Source organism: Scyliorhinus torazame, chromosome 2, assembly GCF_047496885.1.
Source record: "Scyliorhinus torazame isolate Kashiwa2021f chromosome 2, sScyTor2.1, whole genome shotgun sequence".
In the NCBI taxonomy this organism is placed as follows: Eukaryota; Metazoa; Chordata; class Chondrichthyes; order Carcharhiniformes; family Scyliorhinidae; genus Scyliorhinus; species Scyliorhinus torazame.
Genome location: NC_092708.1, coordinates 147,297,169 through 147,323,246, shown reverse-complemented (window position 1 = coordinate 147,323,246; position 26,078 = coordinate 147,297,169). Strand labels below are relative to the sequence as shown.

The 26,078-nt window shown below is 49.1% G+C and overlaps 1 protein-coding gene across 1 annotated transcript in view; it reads right to left on the bottom strand.

The window, feature by feature from the left end:
* Positions 1-26,078, bottom strand: part of LOC140406814 (uncharacterized) — a 249,663-nt gene that overhangs the window by 102,027 nt on the left and 121,558 nt on the right. The window contains exons 8-9 of the mRNA XM_072494717.1: positions 15,781-15,834; positions 4,308-4,361 (exon numbers count right to left, since the gene is read on the bottom strand). Coding sequence (XP_072350818.1) covers positions 4,308-4,361; positions 15,781-15,834 — 108 coding nt within the window. The remainder of the gene's footprint in view (positions 1-4,307; positions 4,362-15,780; positions 15,835-26,078) is intronic.

The window sequence follows — 26,078 nt, the reverse complement described above, 5'->3', positions numbered from 1 at the left end:
AAATAGACTCACGCTATTGGTCATGATCCCTGATAGAGGTTAGAGGTCACAACAGCTGTTCCTCCAAACCCCTTGCAGCCTCCCCCCCTCCCACTAACCCCCAAGTAATAAATGGCAACAACCCAATCTAGAGGTTTTAGTGGACAGCACTAGGGCGACTGCATCAATTCTGCCAAACAGCATGGAGTAGGCATTGAGCTCAAAGTGCTCTTTAACTTAAGGAAACACTTCAAGCAATTAGTTTGAATACGTCCAGGATATTTGTGCACCAACTTGGTCTGGACTGTGTTCAGAGTTTGAGAAAATCTGGAGGTCATGTGGCTGAGCCAGGAAGGTTTAAACTGCTTTGTTTCTAATCGTCAGCCTTTTGTACGGGCTCATTACCCTAAGGTACCAACTCTGCTTCACAGGTAATGGCATTTAGACCAAAAACAGGGGGGGGGGGGAGGGGGGGGGGGGGGGGGGGGGGGGGAGGGGGGGGGGGGGGGAGGGAGGGGGGGGAGGGAGGGGAGGGGGGGGAGGGAGGGGGGGGAGGGAGGGGAGGGGGGGGGGAGGGAGGGGGGGGGGGAGGGAGGGGAGGGGGAGGGAGGGGAGGGGGGGGGAGGGGAGGAGGGGGGGAGGGGAGGGGGGGGGAGGGAGGGGGGGAGGGGAGGGGGGGGGAGGGAGGGGGGGGGGAGGGAGGGGGGGGGGAGGGGGGGGGGAGGGAGGGGGGGGGGAGGGAGGGGGGGGGAGGGGGGGGAGGGGGGGGGAGGGGGGGGGAGGGGGGGAGGGAGGGGGGGGGAGGGGGGGGGAGGGAGGGGAGGGGGGGGGGAGGGAGGGGAGGGGGGGGAGGGAGGGGAGGGGAGGGGGGGGGGAGGGGGGGGAGGGGGGAGGGGAGGGGAGGGGGGACAGGGGAGGGGGGGGGGGGAGGGGAGGGGGGGGGGAGGGGAGGGGGGGGGGGGAGGGGGGGGGGGGAGGGAGGGGAGGGGAGGAGGGGGGGAGGGGAGGGGGGGGAGGGGGGAGGGGAGGGGGAGGGGAGGGGGGGGGGAGGGGAGGGGAGGGGAGGGGGAGGGGAGGGGGGGGGGAGGGGAGGGGAGGGGGGGGGGAGGGGGGGGGGAGGGGGGGGAGGGGGGGGGGAGGGGGGGGGGGGGAGGGGGGAGGGGGGGGGAGGGGGGGAGGGGGGGGAGGGGGGGGGGGGAGGGGGAGAGGGAGGGGGGGGAGGGGGGGAGGGGAGGGGGGAGGGGAGGGGGGAGGGGAGGGGGGGGGAGGGGGGGGGGAGGGAGGGGAGGGGGGGGAGGGGGGGGGGAGGGAGGGGAGGGGGGGGGGGGAGGGAGGGGAGGGGGGGGGGAGGGAGGGGAGGGGGGGGGGGAGGGAGGGGAGGGGGGGGGGGAGGGAGGGGAGGGGGGGGGGGAGGGAGGGGAGGGGGGGGGGGAGGGAGGGGAGGGGGGGGGAGGGAGGGGGGGAGGGGAGGGGGGGGGAGGGAGGGGGGGGGAGGGGAGGGGGGGGGGGAGGGGAGGGGGGGGGGGGGAGGGGAGGGGGGGGGGGGGAGGGGGGGAGGGGAGGGGGGGGGGAGGGGGGAGGGGAGGGGGGGGGAGGGGGGAGGGGAGGGGGGGGGAGGGGGGGGGGAGGGAGGGGGAGGGGAGGGGGGGGGAGGGAGGGAGGAGGGAGGGGGAGGGGAGGGGAGGGGGAGAGGGGAGGGGGGGGGAGGGGAGGGGAGGGGGGGGGGGGGAGGGGAGGGGGGGGAGGGGGGGGAGGGGAGGGGGGGGAGGGGGGGGAGGGGGGGGAGGGGAGGGGGGGGAGGGGGGGGAGGGGAGGGGGGGGAGGGAGAGGGGGGGGGGAGGGGGGGAGGGGAGGGGGGGAGGGGGGGAGGGGGGGAGGGGAGGGGGGGGAGGGGGGGAGGGGGGGGGAGGGGAGGGAGGGGGGGGAGGGGGGGGAGGGGGGGGGAGGGGAGGGAGGGGGGGGGAGGGGAGGGAGGGGGGGGGGAGGGGAGGGAGGGGGGGGGAGGGGAGGGAGGGGGGGGGAGGGGAGGGAGGGGGGGGGAGGGGAGGGAGGGGGGGAGGGGGGGGAGGGGAGGGAGGGGGGGGAGGGGGGGGAGGGGGGGAGGGGAGGGGAGGGGGGGGGAGGGGAGGGGAGGGGAGGGGGGGGAGGGAGGGGAGGGGGGGGGAGGGAGGGGGGGGGAGGGGGGGGGGAGGGGGGGGGAGGGGGGGGGGAGGGAGGGGAGGGGGGGGGGGAGGGGAGGGGGGGGGGAGGGGAGGGGGGGGGGGGGGGAGGGGGGGGGGGGGGAGGGGAGGGGGGGGGAGGGGAGGGGGGGGGGAGGGGAGGGGGGGGGGGAGGGGAGGGGAGGGGGGGGGGGAGGGGGGGGGGGGGGGAGGGGAGGGGGGGGAGGGGAGGGGGGGGGGGAGGGGAGGGGGGGGGGGGGGGAGGGGAGGGGAGGGGGAGGGAGGGGAGGGGGGGGGGGAGGGGAGGGGGAGGGGAGGGGGGGGGGAGGGGAGGGGGGGGGGGGAGGGGAGGGGAGGGGGAGGGAGGGGAGGGGGGGGGGGAGGGGCGGGGGGGGGGAGGGGCGGGGGGGGGGGCGGGGAGGGGGGGGGCGGGGAGGGGGGGGGAGGGGAGGGGGGGGGAGGGGGGGGGAGGGGAGGGGGGGGAGGGGAGGGGGGGGGGGAGGGGAGGGGGGGGCGGGAGGGGGGAGGGAGGGGGGGGAGGGGGAGGGGGGAGGGGGGAGGGGGGGGGAGGGAGGGAGGGGGGGGGGAGGGGGGGGGAGGGAGGGGGGAGGGAGGGGGGGAGGGGGGGAGGGGAGGGAGGGGGAGGGGGGGGGAGGGAGGGGCGGGGGGGGAGGGGGGGGCGGAGGGGGGGGGGAGGGGGAGGGGAGGGGGCGGGGGGGGAGGGGGGGGGGGGAGGGGTGAGGGGGGGGAGGGGGGGGGGGGGAGGGGGAGGGGAGGGGGGCGTGGGGGGGCGGGGGGGGGTGGTGGAGGGGTGAGGGGGGGAGGGGGGGGGGGGAGGGGAGGGGGGGGGGGGAGGGGAGGGGGGGGAGGGGGAGGGGGGGAAGGGGGGGAGGGGAGGGGGAGGGGGGGGAGGAGGGGGGGGAGGGGAGGGGGGGGGGGAGGGGGGGGAGGGGAGGGGGGGGGGAGGGGGAGGGGAGGGGGGGGGGAGGGGGGAGGGGGGGGGGGAGGGGGAGGGAGGGGGGAGGGGGGGGAGGGGGGAGGGGGGAGGGGGGGGGGAGGGGGGAGGGAGGGGGAGGGGAGGGGGAGGGGAGGGGGGAGGGGAGGGGAGGGGGAGGGGAGGGGGGGGGAGGGGAGGGGGGGAGGAGGGAGGGGGGGGGGGAGGAGGGAGGGGGGGGGGGGAGGAGGGAGGGGGGGGAGGGGAGGGGGAGGGGAGGGGAGGGGGAGGGGGGGGGGGGAGGGGGAGGGGAGGGGGGGGAGGGAGGGGGGGGGAGGGGAGGGAGGGAGGGAGGGGAGGGGGGGAGGGGAGGGGAGGGGAGGGGGGGGGGAGGGAGGGGAGGGAGGGGAGGGGAGGGAGGGGAGGGGGGAGGGGAGGGGAGGGGAGGGGGGAGGGAGGGGAGGGGAGGGGGGGAGGGGGAGGGGGGGGAGGGGAGGGGGGGAGGGGGAGGGGGGGGAGGGGAGGGGAGGGGGAGGGGGGGGGAGGGGGGGGGAGGGGAGGGGGAGGGGGGGGGAGGGGAGGGGGGGGGAGGGGAGGGGGGGGGAGGGGAGGGGGGGGGAGGGGAGGGGGGGGAGGGAGGGGAGGGGGGGGGAGGGAGGGGGGGGAGGGAGGGGGGGGGGAGGGGAGGGGGGGGAGGGGAGGGGAGGGGAGGGGAGGGGGGGGGGAGGGGAGGGGAGGGGGGGAGGGGAGGGAGGGGAGGGGGGGGGAGGGGAGGGAGGGGAGGGGGGGGGAGGGGAGGGAGGGGGGGGAGGGGAGGGGGGGGAGGGGGGGGAGGGGGGGGGGAGGGAGGGGGGGGAGGGGAGGGGAGGGGGGGGAGGGGGGAGGAGGGGGGAGGAGGAGGAGGAGGGAGGGGGGGATGTTGGGAAGAAGAGTCACATTGTAGGGGAGAGGGGCTGATTACAATCGCTCTGTGGAGTGGGAGGGAGTGGGGATTCACATAATATTTTGTAACCAGGGAATATGGAGCACTTGGCTTTAATTTACATGAGTTCAGAAAACAACAAAATGTTTACAGCACTTTTAAAAACAGTTTTTTATATTTATTTGATGCATTATATGCTGACCTCTAATATAAGTTTAATAACTATATCCTGAATGTTACTACGTTGCTTTATTGTTGTTTGGCTTGGAAAATAATTTGAGAAACACTGAAGTAGACAAAAGCAGATACTTACTCTGTGACCTTTACTTCCAGGCATTCCAGGCATACCAGATTGGCCACGAGAACCCTTGAGAACGTAAATGGTGTTAAGTCTTTAAGCAAAGGCACTTTTCCATTAACTGTGAATAATGGCACAGCCAGCAGACACACAATAATATGAGAAAGGTGAACTCTGTGCTCCTGGCACAACTTTTTCTGGATCCTGTCAATAGAGATTGGTTTTGTGGTAAACAAGCACCTCTCACTGGACAGGAGAGTGATTATCTGGTGGCCACACCTTCACAAAGTCTGTCACAGGAGCACTAGAACTACACAGTTATCGGCTGCTGAATTATGATTGATATGTACATTGGAAATTCTTGAACTACAAGTTGTAGATTGTTTTGCCAAGTTAAAATATAGACCTCATCTAGCTGATAACAAAACATTGGATGTATATTGAGACATTATTTAGAACCCAATTATTACATTTATCCATCTGCAGCTCATTGCAACATATACACAACAGCCATGGAGACAATGAGATGGTTTGAAGCGCTGTACAACCAGCTAGTGGAACTACATTGGGATCAGGTTAATGTCCATGCTGTCTTTAGGTGAAAGCGGGCAATGCAATCATATATTTCCCAGTGTGATCTTCATATCATCATGTGATTACTGTGCAATCATCGCCCGAAGACAGCATGGACACAAAACAGATCCCAATAGCATTTGTTTACATTTCTAGATACCAGATGCTTCTGAGACCAACAGTCTTTCCAACGGCTCATGTCACTCATATAAAAAAAACAATTAGTTGTTATGCTTCTGGAGAAAATGACCTCTTTGGGATCCAAGATGATGGGGCTCTGTGTGGTGTCCTCAAAGTTCCGGTACTGGACTAGGATCTCAGAAGTCAAGAGTTGAAACGTCATCATAGGAAGTGGAATTCAGTAAATCTGGTAACCAGATCTAACTTACACTATGTGACTGACACTTTATGGATAATGAAATGGTGAGGAAAACATTAAATAATTGCCAAAAAGTTTAAGAAGTTTAATAGTGAAACAATCTACAGCAATGATATAAACATTATATTGGCATAAGACTAAAGTAATCACAGCCGAGTCACAGCTGAAACTACTTCTCCCCAATATCTGGAAACTGATGCTGAAACTGGAAGATGTGTTCCACAGATTAGTTAAGCAACAACCTGACATAATCACAGAATTAAACCAATCAACCAACATCTCAGAAAACGTCATGCCCAATTAGGATACACCTATCCCATTATCAGGATAGTCTTACCCCATTATCAGGATAGTCCTACCCCATTATCAGGATAGTCCTACACCATTATCGGGATTGTCCTATCCCATTTTCAGGATAAACCGACCCCATTAGTAGGATAGTCTTACCCCATTATCAAGGTAGTCCTATCCCATTATCAGGATAGTCCAACACCATTAGCAGGATAGTCCTACCCCATTATCAGGATAATCCTACCCCATTATCAGAATAGTCCTACACCGTTATCAGGATAGTCCTACACCATTATCAGGATAGTCCTACACCATTATCAGGATAATCCTACCCCATTATCAGGATAGTCCTACCCCATTATCAGAATAGTCCTACACCATAATCAGGATAGTCCTACACCATAATCAGGATAGTCCTACACCATTATCAGGATAGTCCTACACCATTATCAGGATAGTCCTACACCATTATCAGGATAGTCCTGCACCATTATCAGGATAGTCCTACACCATTATCAGTATAGTCTTACCCCATGATCAGGATAGTCCTCCCCATTATAGAATAGTCCTACCCAATTATCAGGATAGTCCTACCCCATTATCAGGATAGTCCTACACCATTATCAGGATAATCCTACCCATTATCAGGATAGTCCTATCCCATTAGCAGGATAGTCCTGCACCATTATTAGGATAGTCTTACCCCATTATCAGGATAGTCCTCCCCCATTATAGAATAGTCCTACCCAATTATCAGGATAGTCCTACCCCATTATCAGAATAGTCCTACACCATTATCAGGATAGTCCTACCCCATTATCAGGATAGTCCTACACCATTATCAGGATAGTCTTACCCCATTATCAGGATAGTCTTACCCCATTATCAGGATAGTCCTACCCCATTATCAGGATAGTCCTAGCCCATTATCAGGATAGTCCTACACCATTAGCAGGATTGTCCTATCCCATTATCAGGATAGTCCTACCCCATTATCAGGATAGTCCTATCCCATTAGCAGGATAGTCCTACACTTTTATCAGGATAGTCTTACCCCATTATCAGGATAGTCCTCCCCCATTATAGAATAGTCCTACCCAATTATCAGGATAGTCCTACCCCATTATCAGAATAGTCCTACACCATTATCAGGATAGTCCTACCCCATTATCAGGATAGTCCTACACCATTATCAGGATAGTCTTACCCCATTATCAGGATAGTCCTACCCCATTATCAGGATAGTCCTAGCCCATTATCAGGATAGTCCTACACCATTAGCAGGATTGTCCTATCCCATTATCAGGATAGTCCTACCCCATTATCAGGATAGTCCTATCCCATTAGCAGGATAGTCCTACACTTTTATCAGGATAGTCTTACCCCATTATCAGGATAGTCCTCCCCCATTATAGAATAGTCCTACCCAATTATCAGGATAGTCCTACCCCATTATCAGGATAGTCCTACCCCATTATCAGAATAGTCCTACACCATTATCAGGATAGTCCTACACCATAATCAGGATAGTCCTACACCATTATCAGGATAGTCCTACACCATTATCAGGATAGTCCTACACCATTATCAGTATAGTCTTACCCCATGATCAGGATAGTCCTCCCCATTATAGAATAGTCCTACCCAATTATCAGGATAGCCCGACCCCATTATCAGGATAGTCCTACACCATTATCAGGATAATCCTACCCATTATCAGGATAGTCCTACCTCATTATCAGGATAGTCCTACACCATTATCAGGATAGTCTTACCCCATTATCAGGATAGTCCTACCCCATTATCAGGATAGTCCTAGCCCATTATCAGGATAGTCCTACACCATTAGCAGGATTGTCCTATCCCATTATCAGGATAGTCCTACCCCATTATCAGGATAGTCCTATCCCATTAGCAGGATAGTCCTACACTTTTATCAGGATAGTCTTACCCCATTATCAGGATAGTCCTCCCCCATTATAGAATAGTCCTACCCAATTATCAGGATAGTCCTACCCCATTATCAGGATAGTCCTACCCCATTATCAGAATAGTCCTACACCATTATCAGGATAGTCCTACACCATAATCAGGATAGTCCTACACCATTATCAGGATAGTCCTACACCATTATCAGGATAGTCCTACACCATTATCAGTATAGTCTTACCCCATGATCAGGATAGTCCTCCCCATTATAGAATAGTCCTACCCAATTATCAGGATAGTCCGACCCCATTATCAGGATAGTCCTACACCATTATCAGGATAATCCTACCCATTATCAGGATAGTCCTACCTCATTATCAGGATAGTCCTACACCATTATCAGGATAGTCTTACCCCATTATCAGGATAGTCCTACCCCATTATCAGAATAGTCCTAGCCCATTATCAGGATAGTCCTACACCATTATTAGGATAGTCTTACCCCATTATCAGGATAGTCCTCCCCATTATAGAATAGTCCTACCCAATTATCAGGATAGTCCTACCCCATTATCAGAATAGTCCTACACCATTATCAGGATAGTCCTACCCCATTATCAGGATAGTCCTACACCATTATCAGGATAGTCCTACACCATTATCAGGATAGTCCTACCCCATTATCAGGATAGTCCTAGCCCATTATCAGGATAGTCCTACACCATTAGCAGGATTGTCCTATCCCATTATCAGGATAGTCCTACCCCATTATCAGGATAGTCCTACACCATTAGCAGGATTGTCCTATCCCATTATCAGGATAGTCCTACCCCATTATCAGGATAGTCCGACCTCATTATCAGAATAGTCCTACACCATTATCAGGATAGTCCTACATCATTAGCAGGATAGTCCTACACCACTACACCAATATCAGGATAGTCCTACCCCATTGTCAGGATAGTCCTACACCATTATCAGGATAGTCCTACCCCATTATCAGGATAGTCCTACACCGTTATCAGGATAGTCCTACACCGTTATCAGGATAGTCCTACACCAATATCAGGATAGTCCTACCCCATTATCAGGATAGTCCTACACCACTACACCATTATCAGGACAGTCCTACCCCATTATCAGGATAGTCCTACACCAATATCAGGATAGTCCTACCCCATTATCAGGATAGTCCTACACCACTACACCAATGTCAGGATAGTCCTACCCCATTATCAGGATAGTCCTACACCACTACACCATTATCAGGATAGTCCTACACCACTACACCATTATCAGGATAGTCCTACACCACTACACCATTATCAGGACAGTCCTATCCCATTATCAGGATAGTCCTACACCATTATCAGGATAGTCCTACACCGTTATCAGGATAGTCTTACCCCATTATCAAGATAGTCCTACACCATTATCAGGATAGTCGTACACCATTATCAGGATAGTCCTACACCATTATCAGGATAGTCCTACACCATTATCAGGATAGTCCTACACCACTACGCCAATATCAGGATAGTCCTACCCCATTATCAGGATAGTCCTACACCACTACCCCATTATCAGGATAGTCCTACACCACTACACCATTATCAGGACAGTCCTACCCCATTATCAGGATAGTCCTACACCACTACACCATTATCAGGACAGACCTACCCCATTATCGGGATAGTCCTACACCATTATCAGGATAGTCCTACACCATTATCAGGATAGTCCTACACCATTATCAGGATAGTCTTACCCCATTATCAGGATAGTCCTAGCCCATTATCAGGATAGTCCTAGCCCATTATCAGGATAGTCCTACACCATTAGCAGGATTGTCCTATCCCATTATCAGGATAGTCCTACCCCATTATCAGGATAGTCCTACTCCATTATCAGGATAGTCCTACCCCATTATCAGGATAGTCCTACACCATTATCAGAATAGTCCTACCCCATTATCAGGATAGTTCTACCTCATTATCAGAATAGTCCTACACCATTATCAGGATAGTCCTACCCCATTATCAGGATAGTCCTACACCATTATCAGAATAGTCCTACCCCATTATCAGGATAGTTCTACCTCATTATCAGAATAGTCCTACACCATTATCAGGATAGTCCTACCCCATTATCAGGATAGTCCTACACCATTAGCAGGATTGTCCTATCCCATTATCAGGATAGTCCTACCCCATTATCAGGACAGTCCCACACCACTACACCATTATCAGGATAGTCCTACCCCATTATCAGGATAGTCCGACCTTATTATCAGAATAGTCCTACACCATTAGCAGGATTGTCCTATCCCATTATCAGGATAGTCCTACCCCATTATCAGGATAGTCCTACACCACTACACCATTATCAGGACCGTCCTACTCCATTATCTGGATAGTCCTACACCACTACACCAACATCAGGATAGTCCTACCCCATTATCAGGATAGTCCTACACCATTATCAGGATAGTCCTACACCACTACACCATTATCAGGACAGTCCTACCCCATTATCAGGATAGTCCTACACCACTACACCAATATCAGGATAGTCCTACCCCATTATCAGGATAGTCCTACACCACTACACCATTATCAGGATAGTCCTACACCACTACACCATTATCAGGACAGTCCTACCCCATTATCAGGATAGTCCTACACCACTACACCATTATCAGGATAGTCCTACCCCATTATCAGGATAGTCCTACACTACTACACCATTATCAGGATAGTCCTACACCACTACACCATTATCAGGACAGTCCTACCCCATTATCAGGATAGTCCTACACCACTACACCATTATCAGGATAGTCCTACACCATTATCAGGATAGTCCTACACCACTACACCATTATCAGGACAGTCCTACCCCATTATCAGGATAGTACTCCACCATTATCAGGATAGTCCTACACCGTTATCAGGATAGTCCTACACCATTATCAGGATAGTCTTACCCCATTATCAGGATAGTCCTACACCATTATCAGGATAGTCCTACACCATTATCAGTATAGTCTTACCCCATGATCAGGATAGTCCTCCCCATTATAGAATAGTCCTACCCAATTATCAGGATAGTCTGACCCCATTATCAGGATAGTCCTACACCATTATCAGGATAATCCTACCCATTATCAGGATAGTCCTACCTCATTATCAGGATAGTCCTACCTCATTATCAGGATAGTCTTACCCCATTATCAGGATAGTCCTACCCCATTATCAGAATAGTCCTAGCCCATTAGCAGGATAGTCCTACACCATTATCAGGATAGTCCTATCCCATTAGCAGGATAGTCCTACACCATTATCAGGATAGTCTTACCCCATTATCAGGATAGTCTTACCCCATTATCAGGATAGTCCTCCCCCATTATAGAATAGTCCTACCCAATTATCAGGATAGTCCTACCCCATTATCAGGATAGTCCTACCCCATTATCAGGATAATCCTACCCCATTATCAGAATAGTCCTACACCATTATCAGGATAGTCCTACACCATAATCAGGATAGTCCTACACCATAATCAGGATAGTCCTACACCATTATCAGGATAGTCCTACACCATTATCAGTATAGTCTTACCCCATGATCAGGATAGTCCTCCCCATTATAGAATAGTCCTACCCAATTATCAGGATAGTCCTACCCCATTATCAAGATAGTCCTACACCATTATCAGGATAATCCTACCCATTATCAGGATAGTCCTACCTCATTATCAGGATAGTCCTACACCATTATCAGGATAGTCTTACCCCATTATCAGGATAGTCCTTCCCCATTATCAGAATAGTCCTAGCCCATTATCAGGATAGTCCTACACCATTATTAGGATAGTCTTACCCCATTATCAGGATAGTCCTCCCCCATTTTGGAATAGTCCTACCCAATTATCAGGATAGTCCTACCCCATTATCAGAATAGTCCTACACCATTATCAGGATAGTCCTACCCCATTATCAGGATAGTCCTACACCATTATCAGGATAGTCCTACACCATTATCAGGATAGTCTTACCCCATTATCAGGATAGTCCTACCCCATTATCAGGATAGTCCTACCCCATTATCAGGATAGTCCTACACCATTAGCAGGATTGTCCTATCCCATTATCAGGATAGTCCTACCCCATTATCAGGATAGTCCTACCCCATTATCAGGATAGTCCTACACCATTAGCAGGATTGTCCTATCCCATTATCAGGATAGTCCTACCCCATTATCAGGATAGTCCGACCTCATTATCAGAATAGTCCTACACCATTATCAGGATAGTCCTACCCCATTATCAGGATAGTCCTACACCATTAGCAGGATTGTCCTATCCCATTATCAGGATAGTCCTACCCCATTATCAGGATAGTCCTACACCACTACACCAATATCAGGATAGTCCTACCCCATTATCAGGATAGTCCTACACCACTACACCAATATCAGGATAGTCCTACCCCATTGTCAGGATAGTCCTACACCATTATCAGGATAGTCCTACACCAATATCAGGATAGTCCTACACCGTTATCAGGATAGTCCTACACCGTTATCAGGATAGTCCTACACCAATATCTGGATAGTCCTACCCCATTATCAGGATAGTCCTACACCACAACACCAATATCAGGATAGTCCTACCCCATTATCAGGATAGTCCTACACCACTACACCATTATCAGGACAGTCCTACCCCATTATCAGGATAGTCCTACACCAATATCAGGATAGTCCTACCCCATTATCAGGATAGTCCTATACCACTACACCAATATCAGGATAGTCCTACCCCATTATCAGGATAGTCCTACACCACTACACCATTATCAGGATAGTCCTACACCACTACACCATTATCAGGATAGTCCTACACCACTACACCATTATCAGGACAGTCCTATCCCATTATCAGGATAGTCCTACACCATTATCAGGATAGTCCTACACCGTTATCAGGATAGTCTTACCCCATTATCAAGATAGCCCTACACCATTATCAGGATAGTCCTACACCATTATCAGGATAGTCCTACACCATTATCAGGATAGTCCTACACCACTACACCAATATCAGGATAGTCCTACCCCATTATCAGGATAGTCCTACACCACTACCCCATTATCAGGATAGTCCTACACCACTACCCCATTATCAGGATAGTCCTACACCACTACACCATTATCAGGACAGACCTACCCCATTATCGGGATAGTCCTACCTCATTATCAGGATAGTCCTACCTCATTATCAGAATAGTCCTACACCATTATCAGGATAGTCCTACACCATTATCAGGATAGTCCTACACCATTATCAGGATAGTCTTACCCCATTATCAGGATAGTCCTAGCCCATTATCAGGATAGTCCTAGCCCATTATCAGGATAGTCCTACACCATTAGCAGGATTGTCCTATCCCATTATCAGGATAGTCCTACCCCATTATCAGGATAGTCCTACCCCATTATCAGGATAGTCCTACCCCATTATCAGGATAGTCCTACACCATTATCAGAATAGTCCTACCCCATTATCAGGATAGTTCTACCTCATTATCAGAATAGTCCTACACCATTATCAGGATAGTCCTACCCCATTATCAGGATAGTCCTACACCATTAGCAGGATTGTCCTATCCCATTATCAGGATAGTCCTACCCCATTATCAGGACAGTCCCACACCACTACACCATTATCAGGATAGTCCTACCCCATTATCAGGATAGTCCGACCTCAGTATCAGAATAGTCCTACACCATTAGCAGGATTGTCCTATCCCATTATCAGGATAGTCCTACCCCATTATCAGGATAGTCCTACACCACTACACCATTATCAGGACCGTCCTACCCCATTATCAGGATAGTCCTACACCACTACACCAATATCAGGATAGTCCTACCCCATTATCAGGATAGTCCTACACCACTACACCATTATCAGGATAGTCCAACACCACTACACCATTATCAGGACAGTCCTACCCCATTATCAGGATAGTCCTACACCACTACACCAATATCAGGATAGTCCTACCCCATTATCAGGATAGTCCTACACCACTACACCATTATCAGGATAGTCCTACACCACTACACCATTATCAGGACAGTCCTACCCCATTATCAGGATAGTCCTACACCACTACACCATTATCAGGATAGTCCTACCCCATTATCAGGATAGTCCTACACCACTACACCATTATCAGGATAGTCCTACACCACTACACCATTATCAGGACAGTCCTACCCCATTATCAGGATAGTCCTACACCACTACACCATTATCAGGATAGTCCTACACCACTACACCATTATCAGGATAGTCCTACACCACTGCACCATTATCAGGACAGTCCTACCCCATTATCAGGATAGTCCTACACCATTATCAGGATAGTCCTACACCGTTATCAGGATAGTCCTACATCATTATCAGGATAGTCTTACCCCATTATCAGGATAGTCCTACACCATTATGAGGATAGTCCTACACCATTATCAGGATAGTCCTATCCCATTAGCAGGACAGTCCTACACCATTATCAGGATAGTCCTATCCCATTAGCAGGACAGTCCTACCCCATTATCAGGATAGTCCTACACCATTATCAGGATAGTCCTATCCCATTAGCAGGACAGTCCTACCCCATTATCAGGATAGTCCTACACCATTATCAGGATAGTCCTACCCCATTAGCAGGACAGTCCTACCCCATTATCAGGATAGTCCTACACCATTATCAGGATAGTCCTACACCGTTATCAGGATAGTCCTACCCCATTATCAGGATAGTCCTACACCATTATCAGGATAGTCCTACACCGTTATCAGGATAGTCCTACACCATTATCAGGATAGTCCTACACCATTATCAGGATAGTCCTACACCACTACACCAATATCAGGATAGTCCTACCCCATTATCAGGATAGTCCTACACTACTACACCATTATCAGGATAGTCCTACACCACTACACCATTATCAGGACAGTCCTACCCCATTATCAGGATAGTCCTACACCACTACACCATTATCAGGACAGCCCTACCCCATTATCGGGATAGTCCTACACCACTACACCATTATCAGGATAGTCCTACCCCATTATCAGGATAGTCCTACACCACTACACCATTATCAGGATAGTCCTACCCCATTATCAGGATAGTCCTACACCATTAGCAGGATACACATACCAAGGTGCCGACACAACAATTGTAGTCATTGAAATCCTCAACAGTTATCTCATGTCTTCTCATGATTTAACATTTGCAAGACTAAAAGAACATGATTAATGTTTCCTACACCCTCTCAATTGATAAATTACTGCTCTTCCAAATTGAGCGTTAAAAACACCGAGGGAAGTAAGGACATTGTCAATGTGGACTACCAAGAGTAACTCACTCTACCATTTACTGGTCAAGTTGGCAGAATCCTTAAAAAACATAATTACCAGGTGATGCCTGTGTCATGCAAACCAACATGAAGAAGTAATCTATAGGGCCTTAGCTAACGTGGGTGCCTTGGACATTTCCATTTATAATAGCATTAGCAGAATTATTAGAAGTGACCACTACATTGTCTTGAGATGACAAAGTCTCATCTTAAAATCAAGCATCCTCCTTTGTTTAGTGTACTATACTAAGTAAGACAGACCATGGACATGCCCACCAGCTGAAAACTGGACATCCATGAGGCATTGTTGACCACTATCAGCACAATTATACATTACCAAACTCTATAACCACATGGACTAGTACATCTCTCATTCATTGATCAAAGTTGGAGACCAGTCCTTGTCCAGAGTGCTCTCTGGATGTGTCATGGAAATAGATTGTTGTGTAGAAACTTCAATTGATGCTGTGAGGGTTGAATGAGTATTGTAGAGTCTTAGAATTGCAATAACTTAGAGCGAATTATAAACCTAATGAAGCTAATAGGCAGTGCTCCCTCAATACTAAACATATTACAGACAACAGCAAACAATGGACAGAATTAAACATTCTATAACTGGCAGGTGAGAGCAACGTTCCATAGGTGCACTGTGTCTTGTCAATAATAACGGTGAACGTAGCTTCGAGATCCTTTTAAATGTCATGATGTGTTTCTAACATGGTCTGACACCTACCTGACAAAAAAACAAACTCACCGTCAATCTACTGTTCACACCAATGTATTTAGTTCATTGCTCTATTTATTTCAAACACGTAACAATGTGAAATTGAATGCTCACCGGCAGCTCTGGACATTCATTTTCTACATATCGTCACTTACCGGAGGACCTGGTGCTCCACGTTCACCGATTCTGCCTTGTTTTCCAGGTGCACCCTAAAGTTAAACAATGTATAATCAGAAGTTCCAAACGCAGATAATCAAAAGGTAATGGCGGAATTATGAGGTAACATTTTAAAACGCTGCTCCAATTCCTATATTACTATTGGGGAATTGCTAGATTTTGAGTTGTATGATGATAGGACCTTGAAGACAAGTTTGGGACTTTAGAGACCAAAAAAAACCACAAATTATTAAATTGTTTGGGCAACAGGATGGGAATTTTCTTTGTCAGAAAGGTGAAATGGGTTTGGAGCAAATCAATATTCTGTTTTACACTACGATTAAATTAAATTTCCAATAATTAGAAAGGAAAGCAGGCTGTTAATTTGCTATGAGTTCATTTTATACTGCTGATGAAGACTAATTTCACTCTCAATGATTCAAATTAGAAGCAAGCTACTTAGAAGAAATATGAAAATTGTAGGAAAATAATGGTTTGGGTAGGGCAGGAATTAAGCCATTATACAATTAGTATAACTGCATCCACCAAAAATTAAGAAAAATAAATGACCAGAAATAACTTGTGAAGATTATCCAATAAAAAGCGCAATGAATCTAAAGTTTCCAATGAGCCAAGGTAATTACCTAAACCAATGCTTAAAATCCTGAGGAAGATTCATCAACATCAAATGGATGTGCTGCCTACTCAATAAAGCAGGGTTTTCCAAAATGTTAATCTCTTGGGTTGCTTTATGCTTATCAAAGGTTCAAGAGACACACGAGTGGCACAGTGCCAGGGAGCTGGGTTCAATTCCGGCCTTGGGTCATTCTCTGTGTGGAGGTTGCACTTTCTCCCCGTGTCTGTGTGGGTTTCCTCCGGGTGCTCCGGTTTCCACCCACAGTCCAAAGATGTGCAGGTTAGGTGGATTGGCCATGCTAAATGGCCCCTTAGTGTCCAAAAAGATGTGAAGGTAATTTAAGGGGTTAATGGGATAGGGCGGGGAAGTGAACTTGGGTGAAGTACCTTTTCGGAGGGTCGGTGCAGACTCAATGAGCCGAATGGCCTCCTTCGGCACTATTGGGAGTCTATGATTCTATGAAATAAATGTTACACCAACATTGCATTAATTCGTATGGACGTCTCAAACTGCCAAGATTAATCAAATTTAATGTTCTGTGTCAGAATTCATCCGCCATCAATCAGCACTAAGAGCAGCCTACTGTAAACCTCCACACAATGCAAGCAGAACATAATGACAAAGTGAGAAATATCCTGGAAGTGCAAATAGAAATAAATTGCCTGGGCCAATCAGTCTGCCACAGATGGTTCAAAATCTGTCATTGGCAAATCTTAAATTGAAAAGGTTTCTTCCTCTCCCCATTTTTGTAATAAGCATTGTAGTCATAATAAACATTTTGCAGGTTGGAGATAGCCAACACAATAACAAAGGAAGGCGAGGAAACAGAACCAAAGGGAAGCCTGTAATAGAGTTGCAGAGAGTTGAGGTGAAATGACAAAAGGGCTCAAGGTACGAGGCCAAAGCAAGTGGTAATGAGAACCAAAAGATGTGTTTTGAAGAGGTGAAAATTGCAGATTGATGAACAGCTGCCATGTGAAAACAAATAAAGGGAGAAATAAGTGTGTGAGAAACAAGAGAGTAAAAAGAAAATCAGCAAAAAGAGTGGAAAGTGGGTCAAAAGTTAAGATTGAAACGTGTTGAACTCAGTTGTTGAGTCCAAAAGCCTGAAAAGTACCGAGTTGAAAGGTGAGATTCTTTCTGTTCCTCAAACTTGCTCTGATCTTCATCGAATGCTGCACAAGGCCATGCCAGAAAGCTTTCAATTATAGCCAGGTGGAGAATTAAAAATGACAGGAAACTAGAAGCTCAGAGACATTTGTCCACAAAGCAGTCAGGTAATCTGCATTTGGTCTCCCTGGTACAGTGACGACTCGGAGAAGGATTTTCCTACCCCTCCATGGTGTGTCTCACAGTGGTGGGAGGTGGCCCACCAGTGGCTGGTGGCAGGATCTTCTGGTCCCGCCGTTGTCAACAGGGTGAATGCTTGCCTCACTACCGCAAAACCCGGGGTGGGGCGAGCCGTCGGTGGGACCAGCTGTCGGTGGGACCAGAAGATCCTGCGAGTGTGAAGAGCCAGAAAATTCCACCCTAGAACGTAGAAAAAACATAGAACATAGAAAAATACAGCACAGAACAGGCCCTTCGGCCCACTATGTTGTGCCGAACCTTTGTCCTAGATTAATCATAGATTATCATAGAATTTACAGTGCAGAAGGAGGCCACCCGGCCCATCGAGTCTGCACCGGCTCTTGGAAAGAGCACCCTACTCAAGGTCAACACCTCCACCCTATCCCCACAACCCAGCTACCCCACCCAACACAAAGGGCAATTTTGGGCACTAAGGGCAATTTATCACGGCCAATCCACCTAACCTGCACATCTTTGGACTGTGGGAGGAAACCGGAGTACCCGGAGGAAACCCACGCATACACGGGGAGGACGTGCAGACTCCGCACAGACAGTGACCTAAGCCGGAATCGAACCAGGGACCCTGGAGCTGTGAAGCAATTGTGCTATCCACAATGCTACCGTGCTGCCCTTAAGAACAAATTAATTTACACTATATCATTCTACCGTAATCCATGTACCTATCCAATAGCTGCTTGAAGGTCCCTAATGTTTCCGAACATTGTGAACAGAGAATACATCCATACTAAATTGAAAGAAGTGCAAGTAAATCACTGGGAGGAGAGTTTGGGGCCTAGGACGATGAGAAGAATGGAGTTTAAAGGACAGCTTTATATCTGCAACACATGCATGGAAAGGTTTTATGGGGAGGAAGAGGTTGTTGGGGGTGACTGAGGAGAATGGACCAGTCTAGCACAGAGGGGGTGGTTCTTTTGGGATTCTGAAAGGAGAGGGCAAGATGTCTTTGGTGGTGAATATCATGCTGGAAGTGAATGAAATGGAAGAGGATGATCCATTGAATGTGGTGATTGGTGAGATGGAAGGTGGGGACCAAGGGGCCCTTATTATGGTTTTGGGAAGAAGGGGAAGAGGTGAGAGCAAAAGTGCATGAAATGGAATGGTCACGGTCGATGACCCCAACAACCTTGATGTGTGGAGGCAGGGTGGTGTGGGGTGTTGGGGGGTAGTCCTTGGTTGAGTAAGTATGTAAGGTTCCAACTTTAAAATAGATGTTATGAAAACAGAGAAACTGAGAGAGTGGAATGGTCCTTAGAGGAAATGAATTCTGAGCAAGTGCAGTCAAAGGAATTGTGGAAGTCAGCAGTTTATAGTGAGTATTGGTCAAAGGCCAATCTCCAGCAATAGAGACAGAAATGTCAAGCAAGGGAAGAATTGAAGATGGACCATATTCAGGCGAATGAATGGTGGAAATCTGAAGAAAAGTTGTTGAACTTTCCAGCCAGTGGCAACTTTCCAGTTATACCTCATCTGCAATATAGCATCCAGTTCTGGGTACCATACTTGAGGAAGGATGTGAAACATTGACGTGATGAAAAGTGATGCAATGCAACATTTTTTGACCCCGTGTTTGGTTGAAGTCTAGAACAAACATCCTGAGAAGGTGGTGGAGGTAGGTTTGATCGAGGTATTCAAAAGGGAATCGGAATGCTGGGCGCGTTTCTCTGAGACCGTGTCGGTTGGGAGAATCACCGGCCGCGCCATTATATCGCGCGACGCTGGTCCGATGCCATCCCGCCATTCTCCCAACCGACGAGAAAGGCCCCGTCGAGTTCTGTGCCGCGCCAGCCGGAGAATCGCCCGAGACACTCACAACGGCGATTCTTCGGTACCCCCGCTATTCTTCGGCCCGGATGGACCGAGCGGCCGCTCCAACACAACAGGTTCCCGCCAGCGCCGTCCACACCTGGTCGCTGCCGGCGGGAAGTGTGCAGGAACGCTGCGGGGGTGGCCTGTGGAGGGGAGGAGGGGGTTCCTTCACCTGGGGGGGGGGCTCTGATGGGGTCTAGCCCATGATCAGGGCCCACTGATCGGCAGGCCGACCTCTCTAAAGGATGTCCTCCGTTCCTCCGCCGCCCCACAAGATCCATCCGCTATCTTCTTGCAGGGCAGCCTCGGGCTGGATGGCAACCCGCGCATGCGCGGGTGACTTTATTTACGTGATGCCGGCCGCGTCATTTACGTGGCGCCAAGGCCCAGCGCGCATAAAATACGTGACCCCGCTCCTAGCCCCCCGGGAGCGGGAGAATAGGGGCTGGGAGCGGGCTCCGATGCCGGAGTGAAACACTCCAGTTTTCACTTCGGCGTCGGGACTTTGTCTCCCTTTGGGAGAATCGCGCGGGAAGCTGCCCCGCAAGAAGATAGCGGATGGATCTTGCGGGGCGGCGGAGGAAAGGAGGACATCCTTTAGAGAGGTCGGCCTGCCGATCAGTGGGCCCCGATCGTGGGCTAGACCCCATCAGAGCCCCCCCCCAGGTGAAGGAACCCCCTCCTCCCCTCCTCCCCTCCACAGGCCACCCCCGCAGCGTTCCTGCACACTTCCTGTCTGAAAAGAGAATGTGCAAGGTTACGGGAATAACACAGGGAGTGGGATTATGTAGAATGCTCTTTCAGAGAACCAGCATAGACTCAATGGGCCGAATGACCACCTTCTGCACTGTAAAATATCTGTGAATCTACGTGACCTGAATCATATCCCAGATCTATTGATTATTGCCAGAATTCTTTATTTTTATTTTGGACTTCCAGCATTATTTTGCTTTTGTGTCATTAATGGTACTCTCCTCAGATCAGATGCCTCTCTGATTTATTTCTGTGCTTATCAATCGGCCCCTCAAAAATAAAATCAACCTGACCATCCTTGCAAAACACTGGCAGATCCCAAATCTCTCCTTTCCTCTCTGAAGTACTTGAATGTGTTGTGCAGCCCACCAACTAACACCCCCGCCCTCCCCCGTACAAATCTGTTCCTATCTTTATCAGACTCCATTCTTGAATCGCTCCAGACGTCCTATGCGACTGTGACAGCATTTAACACGGTTGCTCTCACCATCTTCCTCCAATGATCCTCTGTCATCCAGCTATACAAGTGTGGTGGGGTTGGCAGGGCGTGGGGGTAGAACCGGGTGATGGCGCAGTGGACTATACTCACCTGGTTCCATTGTTAACTATTTAATTATAGTTAGAGTATATCTTATAATGCTTCACTCCCCATTATCACAACGTTACATCTGGTATCACCAAGGATTTATCCCTGGGTGGCACGGTGGTGTAGTGGTTAGCACTGTTGCCTACGGCGCTGAGGACCCGGATTCGATCCCAGCCCTGGGAGTTTGCACAGTCTCCCCGTGTCTAGTGTATTTCACCCCCACAACCCAAAGATGTGCACGTTAGGTGGATTGGCCACGCTACATTGCCCCTTAATTTAAAAAAAATAATTGGGTAAATATATTTTGAAAAAGGATTTATCCCTGACCGTCCCTCCTATTTCCAATCTTCATGCTGCCTTCAGCGACATCATTTCAAGTACAGCATTAGTTTTCACTTGTATGCTGTGTACACTCAGCTCTACCTCACCCACTGTTGCCAAGTTATCTAATTGCTAATCCAAAATCCAGTCATGGATGAACAGATATTTCCCCAATTAAGTACTGGGAAGACTGAAGTCATTTTTTCTTGTCCCTGCTCCAAACTGCTTTCTCTAACTACGACTTCATCCCTGCCCAAATCATTGATATAGATTGTGAACATCTGTGGCCCAAGCACTGATCCTTGCAGTACCCAACTAGTAACAGCCTGTCAACCTGAGAATGACCTTGTTTATTCCTACTCTCTGTTTTTGTTTGTTATTCAATTCTAAATTCATGCCAGTATATGACCCCTAATCCCATGTGCTCTAATTTTGTTCATTAACCACTGTGCGGGACCTTATCAAAAGCCTCCTGAAAATCCAAATACGCTGCATCCACTGATTCTCTTCTACTTGTGCTACAAGTAACATCCTCAAAAATCTAAAACAGGTTTGTTAAACATGATTTCCCTTCCATAAATCCAAGTGGACTCTGTCCAGTTATATCATTATTATCCAAGTGTCCAGTTGTCTCACCCTTTATAATAGTGTTGTAGGGTGAGGTAATCCGACAAGGCAGTATTAAATCAAAACAAGCGAAGAACTTTATATTACAGATCAATGTGACTCCAATACAGGACTAGTTCCCTCAACTCCCAGGCCTACTCCGATGATAGCCCACTATCCAGGTCTGTGCTCTGGCACCTGATAGGCTCAGATTAATGTGTTCCATCCCCATAGACTCCAGGCAGGTCACATGGCCCACAAAGGATCACCCCTTAAAGGCACCATGCTACCACATAACTCCCTACTTAAGTTCCCTTATAACTCCCCCCAAAACACAGGAAAACTTTTATATATAACTATGTACAGTCAAACAGAATTAACAATAAGGGCGTCCTAGGCAAAATCCAGAAGGAAAATCTATCAGGGGACTTTCGGACTCTTGCTGAGTGCCTCAACGCTGCAACCGGGTTCTCAAGCTTGAAGCATCTGACTGCCTATCAGGGGCAGGCAAACTGACCGATCCTGAAGAAGAGGCACTACCAGCAATTACCTTAGCTCCTTCTGCTGACCAACGTGATTCCCCTCAGGAAGACCTGGGTTCTATCACCACTGGCTCTATGGCTGGTACACGGGTAACTACCACTGAGTCCACATGCCCAGTTGCAGGGGCGGTAGTTTCCCATTTTTTCAAGTGATCTACATATTTCCTCACTTCGCAGCCCTGTATTTCTTCCAAATTGGCACTGTGCTCTTCTGGTGCAATCCCATGACTAGAGCACCATCCAGAGACTCACAACTTTTGGGATCCCCTGTAATCTCCACCATATGCTGAAATATAACATAGGCAGGGGAAATACCGAAGGGCAATCTTGTATATTGAATAAGCTTTGGGGTGTGTTTATGTTGATGAATTTCCTTGATTCTACCTCCAACTCAAGCTGCTGTTATGTATGCCTTAGATCCAACTTAGTGTAATTGAGGCCTCCTGCTAGTTTTACGTATAGGTCCTCCATCCTAACAATAGGATATCCATCTACTTTAGCAGGTCTGTTCACAGTCATCTTGTAATTGCCGCAAATCCTCACTCTGCAGTCTGGCTTTAAGGTTAGGACTATTTGTGCTGTCTGCTCTGCGAATTGTACTGGAGTAATCACCCCCAGGTCTTCGAGATGTTTAAACTCCACTTCAAATTTTTGGTGCAGAGCATAAGACACCAGTTGGGCTCTAAAGAATTTTCGTGTTGCCTCTGGTTCTATGAAGAGTTTGGCCTTCACCCCTTCGATGCACCCCAACTCTCTCAGAAAAATATTGTTATATTTACACAGAAGTTCCTGGAAATCTCTCTCAGTGATGCTGAATATCTCTAACCAATTTAGTCTGATTTTCTTCAGCCAATCTCGCCCCATGAGGCTTGATCTTTTTCCTTTCACTGTGATTAAGGGAAGCTGAGTAGACTGCTGTTGGTAAGGTACTGGTAAGATACATTGGTCTCAATATCTTTAGTGCCTCCCCAGTATAGGTGGTTAAGGTGGCCGATGTACTGCTGAGATTCAAGGGTTGCAGCCCTCCCTGTAGATTCTTAAATGTTTTCCCTTCTACCAACATGGTCACCTCACCTGTATCAATCTCCATATATAATGGACAGCCGTTAACAATAAGGTCAATTTCAATGGGGGGGGGGGTGCTTTGCTTAATCTTGCCATGTTGAACTTTATAGACTTTGGACTTCTCTTCCAGGTCTTTCTCAAGTTGTTCGTTAGAGTCGCTGACATTTGTTTAGGGAACTAGGTGTAGTCTATTTGACTGTGCATCTGGCTTGTGTACGGCCTTTTATATTACATCTGAAACAAAAGAATTCCTTATATTTGCATCTGTCTTGGGGATGGTCTCCCCCACAAGCCTTTAAACCTTGTGCCTGCTGATCACTATTTCTTTTCTCGGGCTCCACTGCACCCTACTCAGGTAGCTTGAGTTGCCACCATTTCCCACCATAACTGATATACCTAGCTTTATACACCTTGTGATTCAAAAGCATATTGTTCAGCACTTTCAGTCACTTGAGCCAACTCACCGCTTTGTCTAAGGATATTTTGGTTTCTGCCAGAAACTTCTTCTGAATATTCAAGTTATTAATACCGCAGACCAACCTGTCACATAACATATCACTTATGCATGGATCAAATTCACAATGTTTCAACAATCTGTTGAAACCTGGCTGCAAAAGCAGGCACTGTTTCTCTAGGACCTCTAATGGCTGAATTAAATTTATTGAGCTTCATAATAATGGATCATTGAGGAATGTAGTGGTCTCACTAGCTGCATTAATTGATCAAAGGACTTGGTGTCAGGCACCTCTGGAGTTGTTAGGCTTCTCATGTGGTTGTATGTTTCTGGGCTGCAAATTGTGAGTAATAGAACTCTTTGCTTGTCTTGCGCCGTGATTCCGTTGGCAGCAAAAAAAGTATCAAAACCTTTCCATATATTGGCCCCAACTTTCAACCTCTGAATCGAATGGATCGATTTCCCTGAATAATGGCATAGCTATTCGACTGCAGTCAGTTCTTTATCTTTTTGCAGGATACTGTGAGGCCATTCTTCCCCCCCCCCCTTCCATAAGTCAACGACTTTCCTTTCCACCGGAATGATTTATTCTCGTCGCCAATGCTCAAGTTTGCACGCTCCATCCTCATAGGCTCCGGGTGGATCACATGGCCCACGAAGGATCACCCCTTAAAGGGGCCAGGCTACCTCAAAAAGATTCTAACATTTTTCCTACTACTGATGTCAAACTAAAAGGTCTGTAATTGTCTATTTCCTCCCTTCTTAAATAGTCGAGTTACATTTGATACTTCCCATTACATAGGAACCTTTCAAGAATCTATAAAAATTTGAAGGCTAACCACCACGTATTCATCATCTCCATATCCATCTCCTTCAAACTCTGGGAAATAGCTTTAGGGAATTTACCAATCTTCAATCCATTTACATTTTTGGGTACTACTTCATTTTCAATACTAATTGTTTGCCATTCCTCATTTTTATAAGGCCTTTGGTTCTCTAGTATTTCTGGAGATTTTCTGTACCTTCCTTTGTGAAACCAGACAAAGTAATTGTTTAGTTTCTCCATGATTTCCCTATTCTCCATGATAAATGTTCCTGTCTCCACTGTAATAGACTCACATTTATACTTGCTAATCTTTTCCTTTCCACATACCTTAAGAATCTCTCACAGTCTGCCTTTATTTTTCTCACTGGCTTGTATTCATATTCCCTTTTACCTTTCTTTATCAGTTTCTTGGTCCTCTTTTGCTGGATTCTAAATTGTCTACAGCCACCTCCCTTTATCTAATATAATCTTTAACTTATTTTGTTTGTCATAGTTGCTGTTGGGGTTTTCTGCCTCAGAGGAATGCGGATTTGTTGTAGACCATGTAATACCCTTTTAAGTACCAGTCATTGCTTGTCTACTGTCAAATGTTTCAGTGCATTTTTCCAATCCACCATAGCCAACTTGACACTCATAACTTCATAGTTTCTTTTGTTCAGATTTAAGACCCTGGTTTCAGAATGAACAATATCATTTTCAGACTTATTGTAAAATACCAACGTGTTATGATCACTATTTCCTAAAGGCTTGTTTGCAGCAAGATTATTAATTATCACTTTCTCATTACATTTTCCTAAATCTAAAGTAGCCTGATCTCTAGTTCGTTCTTCAAAGTGCTGCTCTAGAAACCTATCTTGTACACACTCTAGGAACTCATCCCCCTCAGCATTAGTGCAAAATAGTTTTATCCAGTCTGTATGAAAATTGAAATTGCCCATTATTACTATATTACCTATGTTACATACCGCTCGAATTTCCTGATTAATACAGTGCCCAACCTTGCCACTACAACTTGATGACATATAAACAGCTCCTACCAATTTTTGCTGCCCTTGGGGTTTCTTAACTCAATCCAAACTGATTGTACAGTTGGGACCTTCCAGTCACCTCTGCTGGCGTGATCTTCCAGTACTGAAGTCAATGGATTTCTGGCCTCCTCACTGTCTCCACCTTGGTGAGAGTGGAAATCCAGCATCTTGCTCCTTCGATCTGAGATCCTGTCTCACTAATATACTAATCTTGTACCTTATGAACAATGCTACCCCACCTCATTTTCCTTTTTGCCTCTCCTTTCTAAATGACAAACATCATTAGATAGCATGTTTCTGGT